Genomic DNA, 16,079 nt, shown 5'->3' with positions numbered 1-16,079 from the left:
ACAGCTTTTTTTGTTTGTTTTATTTCCATTTCCCAGAGATTAAAAAAAAAAGATGGAAGGTTTATGATTCTGTGTTCACATAAGCCAAATTCACCACTTCTCAGAAACAGGAGGCACACCCTGGTGACTCTGGCACACACCAATTAAGAGGGATTTTGGAGAGAATTCTGCATTACATGCTAATAGCACTAATTCAATTCCAAGTTATTAAATCAGCAGATTTAGTGATTTTATTTTTTTAAATATACTGGCATGTAGACATTGTTTTCTTTAGGTCTACCACTGAAAATCAGAATGACTGGCTCATTTTTCAGCATCTTCTCTGAAAGGACCCACACTCATTCTTCCCTAGTTAAATTTCACAAAAATTTTGATATGTGTACCTAGTGCCAATCACTTTATGACTGACAGATTGTCTTAGAAGGACAAAATAACAATAGCTGGGATTCCGGCATTCTCAAAACTGTTACATGCTGTGAACAGAGTCAGAATCCATTATGGATAAGAAATTCAACATTTTATACAGAATCTGTCTTTCTCAGAAGCCTTCTCTCTCCCCTTAGCTCACCCCAGCAGGGAATGGCTGATCCTAGTTTTGTCTTTAAAAGATATTTCTTTAATTATTGGAGACAAAGGGATAGGTAAAAAAGGCTAAATGGGGAAGGGAGTGAAAGCAGATTTACAGCAGGGAGGAACCCTCAAAAGTTGTATGTATGCATGTATGTATGTATACACATAAACATATACATATATACCTTTCTGCCTAGTGGTATAAATCCTGTACCTGCCTAAAACTGACATATATATACACATATATACACATATATGGATTTTAAATAAATAAAAAGGAAATCAACTTTTCTCAAAAATGGGCCAAAGATCCTTCTGTCACATCTTGAGGGTTTGACTTTGCTTTATAAACCAATCTTGAGACAACACATAAAAGTATTTTTTTCCTGGAGAACAGTGGAAAGTTGGCAAGAAGTAAAAATGTTCTATGAAATAGGGAGGTGAACAAGTTGTAAATGATGCTAATATCTTCCAGATGGCACATTTTTACTTGGGAACTGAATTTAGAGTAATTAAAGGCATGTGAATTTCCTATAAATACTGAATTTTGCATGTCTGACACTGGAAAACTCCATCATTTCTGATGCCTTCTAATTCCAAGTGAGGTTTTCATTTCTTCCCCCGCTCCCATTTAAAGTGAATCTTTAGGTTTCTGAATCTCATTTAATAGACAGAAAACTCTTTCCCATGTAAAGTTTCTCTTCCATGCCAAAAACTGTTTATGACATGAAATTCCTTACAAATAAAAAAAAATTAAACCATTTTTTTCCTATAAAAGGCCTTCCTATTTATAAAGGGAAAAAAAAGCCTAAAGCACTTTTATACATCATCACTATGGTGTAACACACATTCCTTTTTTTTTTTTTTTAAACCTGACATGCACATAGAAGGTAATTTTATCATCTCAGGTTATATCTCAATCAAGATGTAGACCTCTGATTCTTCAGGTTACAATGTTTGGTTTAGGATCATCCACAAGTGGATTAATCTTTGCCCTAATATCAAAGCTTATCAACTAGATTCTAAACTTCTGGACTACTCCAAACCCTCTTTCTTAGACCATGAGTTTTCCACCATAAGATTTGGAGCTGGGAGAGACATTTAAAATCATGTAACCCAACCTGTTGATTTTAGAGATGGATATCAATGTGCATTAGAAGTTGAATAGTTTGCTCATAGTCACACAGATGGTACATAGGACTATAACCCTCTGCCTAGACTAAGCTACATGGTATAAATCCTGTGTACCTTTCTAAAACTGATATCTGCTTGGTTACCTCTCCTGTAGTCAACCTTTTTTCTAATCCTGTTCTTTGACTTCTCACTTTCTCCTCCTGGAGTATATGTCAAACTCTTCTTGTTTAGTTAGATTTCTGCCGTTGGCCAACTTGGCCCTTTATTTTTTTTTCCCTATCTCTACTCAAGCATTATAATTTGTGTTATTATTGTACTGTGAAGTGAAAACAAATATTTTTCAATATTCTCTAGTTAACCGATTAATGCTCTATTTAAGCACTTATGTATTTAATCATTATTTTCTTCATTTTATAGGATAAGATTTTAGTTTTTAGGATAATTACACTCCATATTAGGAGATAGCTATGTGGCTCAGTGGAGCCTCAGCTGGGCCTGGTGTCAGAAATTCCAATCTGAGTTCAAATCCAGCCTCAGACACTTACTAGTTTCATAACTTTGGGCAAATTATTTAATCTTGTATGCCTCAGTTTCCTCATTTGTAAAATGATCTGGAGAAAAAATGGCAAGCCATTCCAGTATCTTTTGCTAAAAACACCCCATGGAGAGTATGATCTATGGGGTCACAAAGAATTAACTGAACAGTTGAACAACAACATTCTCTATTATATGAACTGAACAACAACTCTACCTATTATCTAGTGTTTTATTAATTGTATATCCATATTCACCAGCACTTCTTCATAGCTAAAGCATAGAAATATTTGATATTCTTCTTTATGATCCTATAGGACTGAAAGAATCTGAAGATTATAAGCCATTTTTCAAAATACGTTTATATTTTAATGTTTTGTATGTATTATCACCTCTGCTTTTCTGTGATAATGGCTTGGTTCCAGTATGTTTTATTTGTTAAATTCTCAAGGATCTTTTGACATCTGTAATTGCAGCATAGTGATCTATCATTTATTAGTTTATGAAAAGTAGAAAACTTCTCATGTCTAATTCTGACCTATCTTGTGAGATATTCAGTAGGTGTTATATTTGTGGAGCTTGTAGTGATGTGTTGACTAGTTTCTACCATTTCCATACATAATCTGCAAGAATCAATTTCAGTATTCCTTAAATATAATCCATTATCTCAAATAATATATTTGTAAAGCACTTAACATAGTGTCTGGCAGTACTTAATAAAAGTGCTTAATACATATTTCTCCTCACTCCCTCCTTCCATTTGTCATTTCTAATGGTGACGGGCTGGTCTCAAGTTGCCATGATGAGTCTCTGTTTCTATAAACAAATTTTCATGGCTAAAACCATTTTAACTAATGCTTCTTTGTCAACCTCTTGTTGTTTGGTATTCACAGGGATGTAGCCCAAGAGGTTTGTGTTTCCCTTCAGATTTTAGTTGTTTTATTGGCTGCATCTGGAGTTCAACCACTTTAGGTTACATATGGCAAACCCAATGCCATACATCTACTGTCAATCTTTACTTTTGCTTCATGAAATTGTATCTGATTATTCCAAATGCAGTTTTAAAATGCAATTTTAAATGCATTTACCAGGTGAACTGAACTGTCTAGAAATCTTCCTCCTCTGCTGTTTGTTGTTGTTGTTGAAAGTTTATTTTATGGAATTCAGAAAGAAATGGTTCTGAGAAGTTGTTATCTTTCTATTCCTTTATATTTATCAGTCTGAAGATTTTTTCCCAAGTGGATGAAATAACTACTTTTTGAAGTTGAATAAAAAATATTCAGTTCATCAATACGATTTCAGATGGCATACAAGATCATGAAAAGAATACTTGTTTCCATGTGATTTTAATTTCTTCTGCTAAGTATCTACATTTTGGATATTTTTCCTTCCAAATCATTTGGAGATTATGAGTATTTAGTATAATAATATTTTTAAAACGCTATTCCTTAGTTTTATGCATCAATATATTATTTCTGGTTGGGGAATCTAGATGGCCCAGTAGATAGAATGCCAGGCCTAAAGTCAGTAAGTCTCATCTTCATGAATTCAAATCTGGCCTCAGACACTAGCTGGGCAAGTCACTTAACCTTGTTTGTCTCAGTTTCTTTATTAGTAAAATGATTTAGAAAAGAAAATGGCCAACCATTGCAGTATCTCTGCCAAGAAAATCCTAAATGGGGTCATGAGAAGTTGGACACCGCTGAAATGACTGAACAATAAATATGTCTTGTTGATTGTGGGCAACAATTCCATATGTGATCATGCTTCCAGTTCCAGAATAGTTTGTTGGCTGAGTTCTTGAGACTGTATTTCTAGTGTTTTTCATGTTAGTTTAGACCTATCACTTAATCAGAATAAGGAATTCACAATGAGGAACTGTCTCCAAACTGACCCAGAACTGAAACTGCTCTATAACTTTTACTTTCAGAGAGCTGTCTGGACTACTGGGTAGTTAAATGACTTAGACAGACAATAAATGTCAGAGGCACATCTTGAATTCAGGTCTCCAGAATGAGAATTTTCTATCCACTGACCCCCTTGCTATTGCTTCATTAATATCAATAGAAGACATAGAATTTATATTTCTTTTACGTTCTCACAAGTGAAATTCACATGAAGGCATTCATAACTCCTTGATGACTCCATTTTGTGACTATTGACATATATTTGTGGGCCAATTTGTCTGTTAGGGGTGCAAGTTTCTCTTTTAAAAAATATAATCCTAAAATTGGCCTTTTGGGCACCATGCTCCAACCAACTGAATTAATGAATCCACTTAGTTATGAAATAACTTAAACTCATCATCCATATCTATTAGCTGCCAAGTCTCATGCTCTTTTCCTTCAGATCCTTCATGGTCATCCTCTTCTTTCTTATATCATCATGGCTGTCCAGTTTTTAACAATATTTTTGTCCCAAAGGAAACATGTAGTGAATAGAGATCTGCCCTTCAAGTCAAGAAGACTAAGACCTACTAACTCAGTTGTATGGGGAAGTCATTTAATTCATTATCTTTGGCAATATTCTAAGATATTCTTATTTGGACTTGTGAAGCAAATTTTCACACCTACAGATAAGAGGAAATCACAATTCAAAACTATATTCTTATACTAAAATAAATTCATGTACAAACCCTAGTAGTATGCTGTTTAAAAAAGAAATCACTGTCTTTCACTTAATTTCCAAATAAAACACTTTAATGAAGGACAGCATTTTCAAATAAATAATCTGAAGTCTCAAGCATTTGAGAACAAGCTTTTGCTACCCAAGTCCCAATTACCAAACCAAGCAGCTGATGGCTTGCTAATTCATGTATATAGCACACTTATAGAGTGATGGAACCTCCAGGCACTGTAGAGCCCAGCTTCTTAAACTGTGGGTCACAACTCCTTGTAACTGAATATGGGGGTTGCAAAATTATGATTTATTATCAGCAAATGTTTGATTTATACATCACAGGTGATATACACCTATGTATATAGCTACATTCCTGGAATTATACAAAAATTTCCTGTGCAAAAAACAAAGGGTCACAGTGGGAAAAGTGTAAGAAATTCTGTAGAGATCATTTGATCCAAATCCCCCTTTTTAGTCAATAAGCATTTATTGTATTTGCCAGGCACTGACCTAAGCAATAAGGATACAAAGAAAGACAAATGATACTTTCTGATTTCAAAGAGCTCACAGTCTAATGCAGGCTCACAATTGCATAAATGAAATAAATGCAGGATAAATTGGAAGAGTAATCTCAGAGGGAAAGCACTAAGATAAAGTTGGTTCAGGAAAATATTCTTGCAGGATTTTAGCTGGAACTTGGAGGAAGTCAGGAGGCAGAAGTGAGGCTGAAAAGAGTTCCAGATATAGGAGACAGCGAGCGAAGAGTTGGAAAATAGAATGTCTTAGGGGAGAAAAAACAAGGAGACCAGTGTCACTGTGCCAAAAGTGGTGGGATGAGAAAAATATTTTACAGATAAGGAAGGCAATGTCAAGGTAGGTTAAGTAACTGTTTTAAGATGACACTGCCAGGTAGAGGCAGAGCAAGAATGAAAATGCATGTTTCTGGATTCCCATTACAGAAACCAAAACTAAGTTGGGTTAATCAAAGATGACCTATTTAAGCAATTCTCTTCTTCATTTAATTTTCAATTCCCAAATATTTTGCCTCATATTTGGAAAGACCTATTCCCTTTTGGGTATGTGTAGAGCCAGTTTGGATAACACAGGCATTAATTTGCAATATTTGAGCTATTTGTGTTGGTTTAGTGTACAGAAATATACCAACACAGATGCAAAGGGCACACATTTTTGGCAAGTGAAAATTATACTGCTGAAGTTATCATTTTCACTCCAGTTTGTGTCAGATGTCAGATTTCACCATTATATTTGTGACTAGGCATGTGAGAGCAGGTCCTGTTAGAAGGCAATTAATAGTATCATACCCTAACATCAATTTTCTGTATTTACTACCAATGGCTGGCTCCATGAGGACAGGGACCATGTCTTATTTATCCTCTCTGTCTCCCCCAGCACCTAGCACATTGCCTTATGTGCAGTCAATGCTTAGGTAATGTTTGTTGAATTTAATTAAACTGTTATAATACTTTCCAGAAACCCTGAGGAGTTAGGTACAGTAGCTCAAACAACACCCTGCAGTGGATTAGCTTTCTTTCTATTAACAGATTTTAGTATCTAGAGATTCAGGGGTCATTGATATAGTCACAAGAGAAAATGAAAATTAAGCAAAGTACAGTAATCTTCTATTCAACACTGCAAATGGATGAGGTCTCTAAATGTCATCTCTACCCCAACCCCCCTTTGAGTGAGTAGATGCATGTCTCATTTTCTCAACACTTTCTTCTCCTCTTACTTGGCTTTTTTCCTGAATCCATAACTCATAAACCTTCCAAAAGAAGAAATGGTCTCTCGGTAATCTTTTCAAGAATTCTAGCAGGATTCTATTTTCTTTTATCACCCTTATGGGAAACCTATTATTATTTAATATTTGCAGTGTACCTGGCTTGGCAGTGAGACATCTGGTGATGTCCAGAGAAGAAAGGACACAATTCATCTCCTAAAGAAGAATATATTCTAAAGTGAGAGAATACTTAGATTATTTAGAAATGAGAATACTGAAGTGTTTACACTCTCAAAACTGAAAGGGAAAAAAAAGGGAGTGTAGTGTAGTACATTTTTGAATTAGGAAGAATACTTGACATTCCTTCTGAGAAGCCCAGTAAGAAAAGTGTTTTTGTTTTTCTTTCACCCACATCTGTTAGGAAAGTCAGTAAAGAAGGGAAGCTTTTAAAAGACAAATACACTCAATTGAATCTGTAACCTCATTGATTTGTACATTATTTCCATCATTGAAGATCACAACCATTCATTTCTCACCATCCAGGTACAGATACTACTATTGTTCATATCCTCTCATAAGTACGTCAGAGAGATTCTCCTACCATGTTCTGTAACTCCCTCCCTTTTTCTCAATATTGGAAGGGCTTGAGCTTCCTATCATTTATTTTTCACTCTCACTTCATAAACCATTTTCTTTTTGACATGTATTTTGATAAATCCTTTATGCTTATCTCTTTATTTGATATGAATGAGTAAGCCTGATTGTATTCACTATGTGCATCTCCAAGATCCTGCCAGCAGTCTTCTTGGAGACCAAAAGTCAAACAACAACAAACAATTTCTCTCAGTAATACTCTTAGATCTCTGAAGACTATAGTTTTCAGTGACTCACAAGTATACAACAATAGTAGCTGGTTAGGTTTTGTTTGTTTGTTTGTTTTGTTTTTAATCAGAAGAGAAGTTGGAATCAGTATTAGCACTTTTCCAAAAAGCAATCCATCTTGTTCCTCTCTTGCCATTTGCAATGTCTAGGTAATATATACATATGTGGCTGATATATATATATATATATATATATATATATATATATATATATATATATATATATATATATATATATATATATAAAGAGAGAGAGAGAGAGAGAGAGAAAGAGAGAGAAAGAAAGAGAGAGAGAGAAAGAGAGAGAGAGAGAGAGAGAGAGAGAGAGAGAGAGAGAGAGAGAGAGAAAGAGAGAGAGAGAGAGATCATATATATTGGGTCACATACATTGATGTAGATATAAGTAGAGAAGTAGCACAGTGAATAAAATATCAGACCTAAAGACTCATCTTTCCAAGTTTAAATCTGGCCTCAGACACTTACTTGCTATAACTGGGCAAATCGTTTAACCCTGCCTGCCTCATTTTCCTTACCTATAAAATGAACGGGAAAAGGAAATGGCAAATTACTCCAATATCTTTGTTCAGAAAACTCTGGAAGAGTTGGACATGACTGAAAACAATTGAACAATAATAGATCTAGACACAGGTATAGATCTATAAAGATGAATTCTGTGAAATCATCTAATTGCAGATCATAATCTGAACAATGGGCGTTCTTCATCTGATTTTTTTCTCCATATATATATATATATATATATATATATATATATATATATATATATATAATGTGTCAAATTCTTATATAAAATCTATTACCAAAAGTATCACCTAAAGATACTAATTATCTCTGAATTCTGTTTATATTCAACATGTGACATTTAGGGACGCTAGTAATGCTGTCTTTCCATTTTTCCTAGAACCAATCAGTACCAAAGGACAGTTTCCAAGATATTTGAGGGTGGTCAATAACATGCTAGATGCACTGCCCTGCACTGCTAGATCAATGAGGGGATCTTTCTCTCCCTTAAAGCCATTTCTATATGCATTTAACCTTCTGTGCTCCAAATGAAGTTAAGTCTGTTCTGTGGACACGATTGCTTCTATTAGCCAGATTTTTCAGATCTTCCAAAATCTTAAAAGTATCAGCATCTCTTCAGTGAAGTCTCTCATGATTCTCCAGATGAAGTGCTTTCTCTCTCCTGAAATTTTCATAAAGGATTTTTTCTAGATTTCCTCTGGACAAAAAGATGATCATATTTTATATGATATATACTTATTTGTAGGTATCTCATATTTCCCTATTAGGATGAAAGTTGCTGAAAAGCAGGGACCATCTTTTTCTTTCCTTTTGGTATCCCTAGCACGCACCTTAGCATTTTATACTTTTTTTGTGTGTTATTTTGTTTTGATTTCATTGGTGTAGGTTGAAAGTCGATTTGTCTCTTTCTGTGGAGGATGACTAATCTCTCTGTGTTCACGTTGATGGTTTTTGGTTCTGACAAAGGGAGAGCTTCTTGCTTTGAAAATTCATCAGTGTTGATCGGTAACTCATCTGGATCATCTGGATTCTCTTGCATCCATTTAAGAATGAGCTGCTCTCCACTAAAGACCTAACAGAAGCACCTAAGGCAGTGAAATTAGACTAAGGTGAAGACAAGGGATTCCATTTCTACCTTTGCTGTTCCCACTATGGGATTCCTATCATCCCAAGAAAAGCAGTGTTTGTCATACGCTGGTAGCAGTAACCGAGCAATGCAGGCCGGCTGGGAGATCCAAATTTGCAAACTCAGTATCCTGGGCCCAAGGCCAAGCAGCCTGGGTGCGTTGCTGCAGTGACACATTTTGTCTCCAGAGAAGGTTGCTGGCACAACACCTACATTCCTGGCACTGCATTTGTCACTGACAAACTTATGGAGTGGAGCTGGTATCAACTCCAGAGGGAAATGCGAGCGGCTTTCTTAACTTTCCTGGCAATGATATAATTGACAAGGAGTGATGGTACACTTTCCTGACTATTTACAAAAACTGTTTTTGGTGAAATTCTTCTCTGGACTCTGTTTCACGGTATTTTGAAAGAGAGTTGCTGAAATGACTGTTGCAATTCTGTTTTCTGAGGATGAAGCATCAATTAATATTCCAATAATTCCATTTCTGCATGTGAAGTTGTAGTACTTGAAAATGCAGTAAGATTTGTCTCTTACTGTGGAGAATGTCCAATTTCTCTGTCTTCACTTTGATGATTTTTGGTCCAAATGGAGAGTCCAGTGGTTACTGGTGTAGTACTTGAAAATGCAGCAAGATTTGTCTCTTACTGTGGAGGATGTCTAATCTCTTTGTCTTCACTTTGATGATTTTTGGTTTGCCCAATGGAGAGTCTAGTGGTGATTAGTGTAGTACTTGAAAATGCAGTAAGATTTGTCTCTTACTGTGGAGGATGTCTAATCTCTCTGTCTTCACTTTGATGATTTTTAGTTTGCCAAATGGAAAGTCTAGTATTTGAAAATTCACTAAGATTTGTCTCTTACTGTGGAGGATGTATAATCTCTCTATCTTCACTTTGATGATTTTTGGTTTTACCAAAGGGAGAGCCTGATAGTTAGTAGTGATTACCATTGTCGATTTAAACTCTATTTGCAACAGATACTATTTTACCTCAAAGAAAAGACTGCCTTCCAAAATGTCCTTGGTTTTTCAGAATGCTGACCCATCTCTCTTGGTTTGTGTCTCAAAGGCAAAATACACCAAGATTCAACCACTTAATATTCAGAGCACGTCAAGATTCAAGCAAAAAGACTATATGACAAAGCCTAGATGCACAGTAGCTAGTTCAGACAGTAAACAGACCAAATCACAGCTAAATTATAAGAAATTGTGGAGTAAAACAAGCAAACCTGTCCTGTCAAAGAGGAAACAGAGATAAAAGGGAGTTCTCCATCAAATGCCAATTTATTTGGCTTGAATGAATAGGAGATGGTACTCATTTCAGCTGCCCACTCTTTGAATGTAAAAGGCTGGTTCAGAACTTTGAAATATAATGCTTTTTTCCTCCTCCTCTTTCACTTCTTTCTCTTCTTTTAACAAGCAAAGCAAATCCCAAGTATTAAGAAACAAACACTTCTTCATTCCCTAGCTTTGAAATGGGACAGCAATGCTAACTGACCAAGTTACTAGAAACATTGGATGCACCAGAGGAAATGCAGTTAATATAGAAATTCACATATGTTAATGCTTAGAGTCCCATCAATGTCAGCTTTATTTTCTCCCTGATATACACCAAAGCTGGCATGCAATTTTTACTGATGAGGTAATGTCATTTTTAATTTAAAAGACCTTAAGCTGTCCACTTTAACTTAGTGATATCATCTATGCAATTGTCTCGTGAGAATTTATGTAAACATAAGTAATGTGCCTAAGATAGCTTAAAAAAGGGTCGTTAAAGATGACATCGGTCATCATGAAGAATTATATTTTTTTGCCCTTTGATCCCTTAAAAATTGTCAGATATAGTTTATGTTACTGGCATTTTAAACCATTCCTGAAATTAAAATATCCTATAATTTTTAAAGCAACTTAACCATAGAAGAAAAATAAAGTTCTAAAATGAATGGATAATAACATTTTAATGCCAATTCTAGATGAAAAACAACCACAATTTATATTGTCTGACTTCTATATGGCAATAAATATTTTTAAGATAAGAAAGGGAAGCAAATATGTGAGTATAAATATGGGGTATGTGTGTATATGTGTATGTGTGTAAAGAGAGAAAGACAGAGAGAAAGAGAGACAGAGAGACCGAGAGAGAGAGGAAGGAAACAAAAAGAGGTAATGAGAGAGGGAAAAAAAAATATATATATATATATATATATATATATATATATATATATATGTAACAATACAAATGAACCTTTTTACTCATTCTCTTCCTATTATCACGAGAATGAGGAAAGGACTAGTTTATTAATGGTGATTTCTGCTTATAGGACTAAGAAATGTTCTGTCCTTTCAATATATACTTGGTAGTAGAATTTCAATGCATTGTTTCTTTAATTACATCATCAAAGTATTATTACTCGCCCTATTTTAAATCTCATCATTTTACATATTTTATTCCCTTCTAGAAAATCAAGTTGAATGTTACAAGATAAATTCTATTTTTTTTTAAAACAAAAGTTGTTTGGGGGGTGGGGGAAGAATGCAACTTCTATGATCCAAGAATGGCTTTCGAGAAGGTAATATAGATACTGATAGGTTAGTTTCTTGTTTTTCCTCTAAGTAGTCTGGAGTGTAGTAGAACTGGGAACTGAGTTAAATTGCTAAGAATTCATTTATTATTCTGTGGCCATATGTTTTAGAGGGTAGTTCACAGAAATCAAAGTATTGTTCATAGAGAGCTCCAGCCAAAGAGACATTTTGAATTCATAAAAGAACTTCACAGTTTGAAAAGAATGCACAGCATTATGTATTGACACCACTACCATAGACAAAGAAACACAATTTAATAATACAGAATTGTGCTCATGAGATTTCCTTTTTCTTGTTAATTGGTTACTTTAGCTGACATTGTCTGCCAGTATAATGGACACCATTCTTCCTAATAGTTCTGTGTTGCCAGATGATGTCTACAGACATGATGTAGTCCATTTTAATTATTTCATTTTGCTAGATTTCACTGTGTGGTGGAGTCATGGATGTGGGGAGCATACCCGCCCATCCCCACCCCCAATGCCCAACAATCTACTCTGGCTCATGTCAGGCTCAGAATTTGTAGAAATGAAACACTTTTTTTGTTCCACTTCATGTTTTCCCCCTGTGTTTTTCCATTAGGTATGACTACGTTGAAGTCATTGATGGAGATAGTGCAAGTGGACGTTTATGGGGCAAATACTGTGGAAAAATAGCTCCTCCTCCTGTGGTGTCTACAGGGCCATTTCTGTTTATCAAGTTTGTCTCTGACTACGAGACACATGGTGCTGGATTTTCAATACGCTATGAAATTTTCAAGAGAGGTGAGTGAATAAATGACAATTAGGCAGACCTTAATGTGTCTTTTTTCTATTTAACAATAGTTGACTTTAATATTTTATGAAAGAGTGAAACAAAGGATGGCAAACAGTATTTTACACACACACACACACACACACACACACACACACACACACACTCCCCTTTCTGGGAAGGGAACAGATCAAGACGAAGTTATTCAGATGCTGTGACCAGTCAGTGAATGTGCTTTGGCAAAACTGTATTTTAAAAGCATTTCTTTTTAGTTTTCTCTTTCTTTAAAGAATATAAAAGAGTTAAGCCATGCTTAAAGTCTGGTTCTTTAATCCTTTGAGTAGCCTAAAAGTCCCTTTTGAAAGCAGGATTAGCCCCTTCCCACCTTGAATTCATAGAAGTCCCTCCTTCCTAAAAGACCAGCTCTCCTAAAGGACCCACACACACACACACTCTTCCTCCTACCCCCCCATCTCTCTCTTTTTCCTAACAACTATATTCAAGAATGTCTGGTCCTCAGAAAGCCACCTCCATGCTATGTTTAGTTTCCATACTGGTGGGAGAAACACTAAATCTCTGTTTATCCTAGCTATTAAAATAGCCCGTTGGAGAGTGCAGGAATAAATAGTGGGAAATGCTATTTCCTTTGGGAATGGGAATAGGTCACCACTTTAATCATTTGCTTAACCTTTTATTAGGGTGCAGCAGTGAGGAAGCTTTGTGAGGTAACTTAGAAGAAAGTCTGGTTCATCATATGCTTCAATTCCCAGGAGAAGCATTAAGCAAATTAATTTTAAAAAGTGTAATTTTACCTGCAAAACACCTCACGTTATGCTCATTACAGACTTGAGGTTCCTCGCACATATTAAATACAGGGCTTCCTCCTCCTGTCCTAGCTTTTTGAAGCTGGCACTCTCACACAAGAGTGAGCCAAGTCCAAGGTTTGCTTAAGAATGGGAAAAGGAAGCAGGCTTCAGTGACTACCAATTGACTGTAGGATAAGCTACACACCCCTTGGTAGAGCAGTTAAAGTTCTCCATAGCCTACCACATTTACTCTGTTTCATGCACTGTAAGCCACACTGGTTTATTAGAAGTTCTTAAATCTCAGGGAGTCTTATTCTTCTTTCTTGCATTCTCACAAACCATCTAACCTGCCTGGAAGACCATACGGGTCTCCTCATCTTTACCTCCTAAAAGCTTGGCGTTTCTTTAGTGCCCAGCTCAGTTGGCACCTGTTCAATGAAATCACCTCCATTTCCCCAGTTGGAAGTAATGTTTTCCTCCTAAAATATTCCTTTGTCTAAATCTTTTTCTTTGCCCCTTTACATTGTGCTTTGCATTACACTTACTTCTATGTATCATATCCCCCTCTTTGACTATAAGCTTCATGACAGTAGGGACTGTCTATTTTCTTGTATCTTTAAAGTCTTTCTTGGTATCTTGCAACTTTTGTTCATCATTATCATCATCATTGTTGTTGTTGTTGTAATCTTTATGTAGTGAACTTGGGAAAACTTCACCACTAAAAACTAGCAAATTCTTCCAAAGCTTATAACCTTATAGAGTTCCTGGAACACTGTAATGGTCACAGATAGGCTTTCCTATATCCCAGGCCAGCTCTCTCTCCATTGCCTCTCATCTTGCCCAGAGTCAGTATTTTAAAAATAATTATATTACTGAGTGTAGAATTTGTAAAAATGACATCAATTAAAATGATTGTCATTTATATTTCACTAGATTAATATTTTATATTATATAGTCCCTTTCTCTTGGGTCAGCAATGTATAGAAGAGCTAAAAGGTTAATTCGCTAAATTTGAATGTGGAGTTTTATTTTTTCCAAGTAGACTGGAGCATTGATGTCAAAAATAGAGATGGATCTATGGCTACATATTGAGTTAGAAAAATCACAAATTAACATTATCTGGGTTGTATTGCATTTTTAAAATTTTGTTAAACATTTTCCAATTACATTTTAATCTGGTGTTAGGAAATGAGTTTGACATCTCTTATCAGAAGTGTAATGAACTCTGAACCAACCAAGTAGTTAATTGAGATGCTCATGAAGACCCCTTCAGTGGAATGATGGCCCAATTCTAAACTTACCTTAACTACTACCTTGCCCAATCCAACCAGCAGCTAATGATTTCCTTTCTCATACTGTTTTCCATCTATTCTAGATGTAATTTTTATGTACCCAGTTGTTAATCTAATTGTGTTTTCTACCCCATTAGAATAAGAACTCCTTGAGGGCCCAACCATTATTTTTTCCCTCTTTCTCTATAATCCCGGAACTTAACACAGTACCATGCACACAAATACTTAATAATGGTGACTTGATTTGACGAGTCTAAAACTTATAAGATCATAGAGAGAAGATCCTGGACTGTCAGAGATAGAAGGGACATTTGAGATCATAGGATCAGAGGTTAAAAAAGTAAGGAACCAGAGGTCATCTTCTCTGACCTCCTCATTTTACAGCTGAGCAGCTGAGACACTGAGACAGCAGAGGTGGCTTGTCCAAGATCCCACAGGGAGAAAATATCAGAGCAGGGATTCAGAACCAGGTGCTCTGAATCCTACTCCATTATTCTTCCCAGTATACTAAACTTTCATTTATAGAATATATACTCACATTCATGGTAACAACATGCTTAATGATGTTCTCTTTATAGTCATTCTTAAGTGTCAACTCCTGTGTTGGAATTTTTAATGAACTAGCCTATCTTTCTATCCATAATCCACACACATACACAAGTTTTTATCAAAGGAGTAATATCCCAAAAAGATTACAAAGAATTGCCTTTTTTTCAGTCAGTAATTTTTTAAAAATTGATTGAAAGAGAAAAAAGACATACATGTATGGCCATGACTTAGAGAAACTTTATCCCTTCCTCCCAAACAAACTCTTTTCTAAATCCCCTATTTTTTTAATTGTCTCCATCATTTTCCCAACTCTTCTTCTTTAAACCTTGGGACAATAGTGGCAATAACAATAATGGCTAGCATTTATATAGGTTTGCAAAATGCTTTGCAAATATTAAGTTGTTTTATCCTAACAACAACCCTGAGAGGGAGATACAATTATAATCTCCATTTTACAGATGAGGAAACTGAGGCAAACAAAGGTTAAGTGAATTTTTAGGATTACAAAGCTAATGTCTGAGACAGGATTTAAATTCAGGCCTTTCCAACTCCATGCCCAATACTCCATTCTTTGCTGTCACCTATGTATAATCATCTTTGAGTCATCACAGAATTCCATATCCTTTATGTCCATCAGCATACTAATATACTTTATTTCTATAGGTCTCAAAGATCGCTTCCTCCCAATATCACTTCCAAAGTCATTATTATTCATATTTGATTACTGCAACCAGATCTTGGCTTTTCTTCTCCTTTAAGCCTCTCCCCATTATTGGCGAAACTTTTAGGGCAATCGTAAGATATCTTTCCAACTTCAAAGTCTATGGTAGTTGTCCATAGCCTGATGTTTTAAATGTAAGTGGTCGTTTACTTTTTATAATTCAAAGCATATCATCAAACAGTTCCATATACCTCTCCAATTTCATCTTTTCAATATAGAAGGTCTTCAATTGCAG

At 35.4% G+C, this 16,079-nt stretch overlaps 1 protein-coding gene across 5 annotated transcripts in view; it reads left to right on the top strand.

Annotated features, from left to right (window-relative positions):
* NRP1 (neuropilin 1) overlaps positions 1-16,079 on the top strand; it is a 173,993-nt gene that overhangs the window by 56,197 nt on the left and 101,717 nt on the right. For all 5 annotated transcript variants that reach the window (XM_074267075.1, XM_074267074.1, XM_074267073.1 and 2 more), the window contains exon 3: positions 12,306-12,487. In XM_074267075.1, the coding sequence (XP_074123176.1) occupies positions 12,306-12,487 (182 nt within the window). The remainder of the gene's footprint in view (positions 1-12,305; positions 12,488-16,079) is intronic.

Source organism: Sminthopsis crassicaudata, chromosome 5, assembly GCF_048593235.1.
Source record: "Sminthopsis crassicaudata isolate SCR6 chromosome 5, ASM4859323v1, whole genome shotgun sequence".
Taxonomy (NCBI): Eukaryota; Metazoa; Chordata; class Mammalia; order Dasyuromorphia; family Dasyuridae; genus Sminthopsis; species Sminthopsis crassicaudata.
This window is presented reverse-complemented; position numbering and strand designations above follow the sequence as displayed.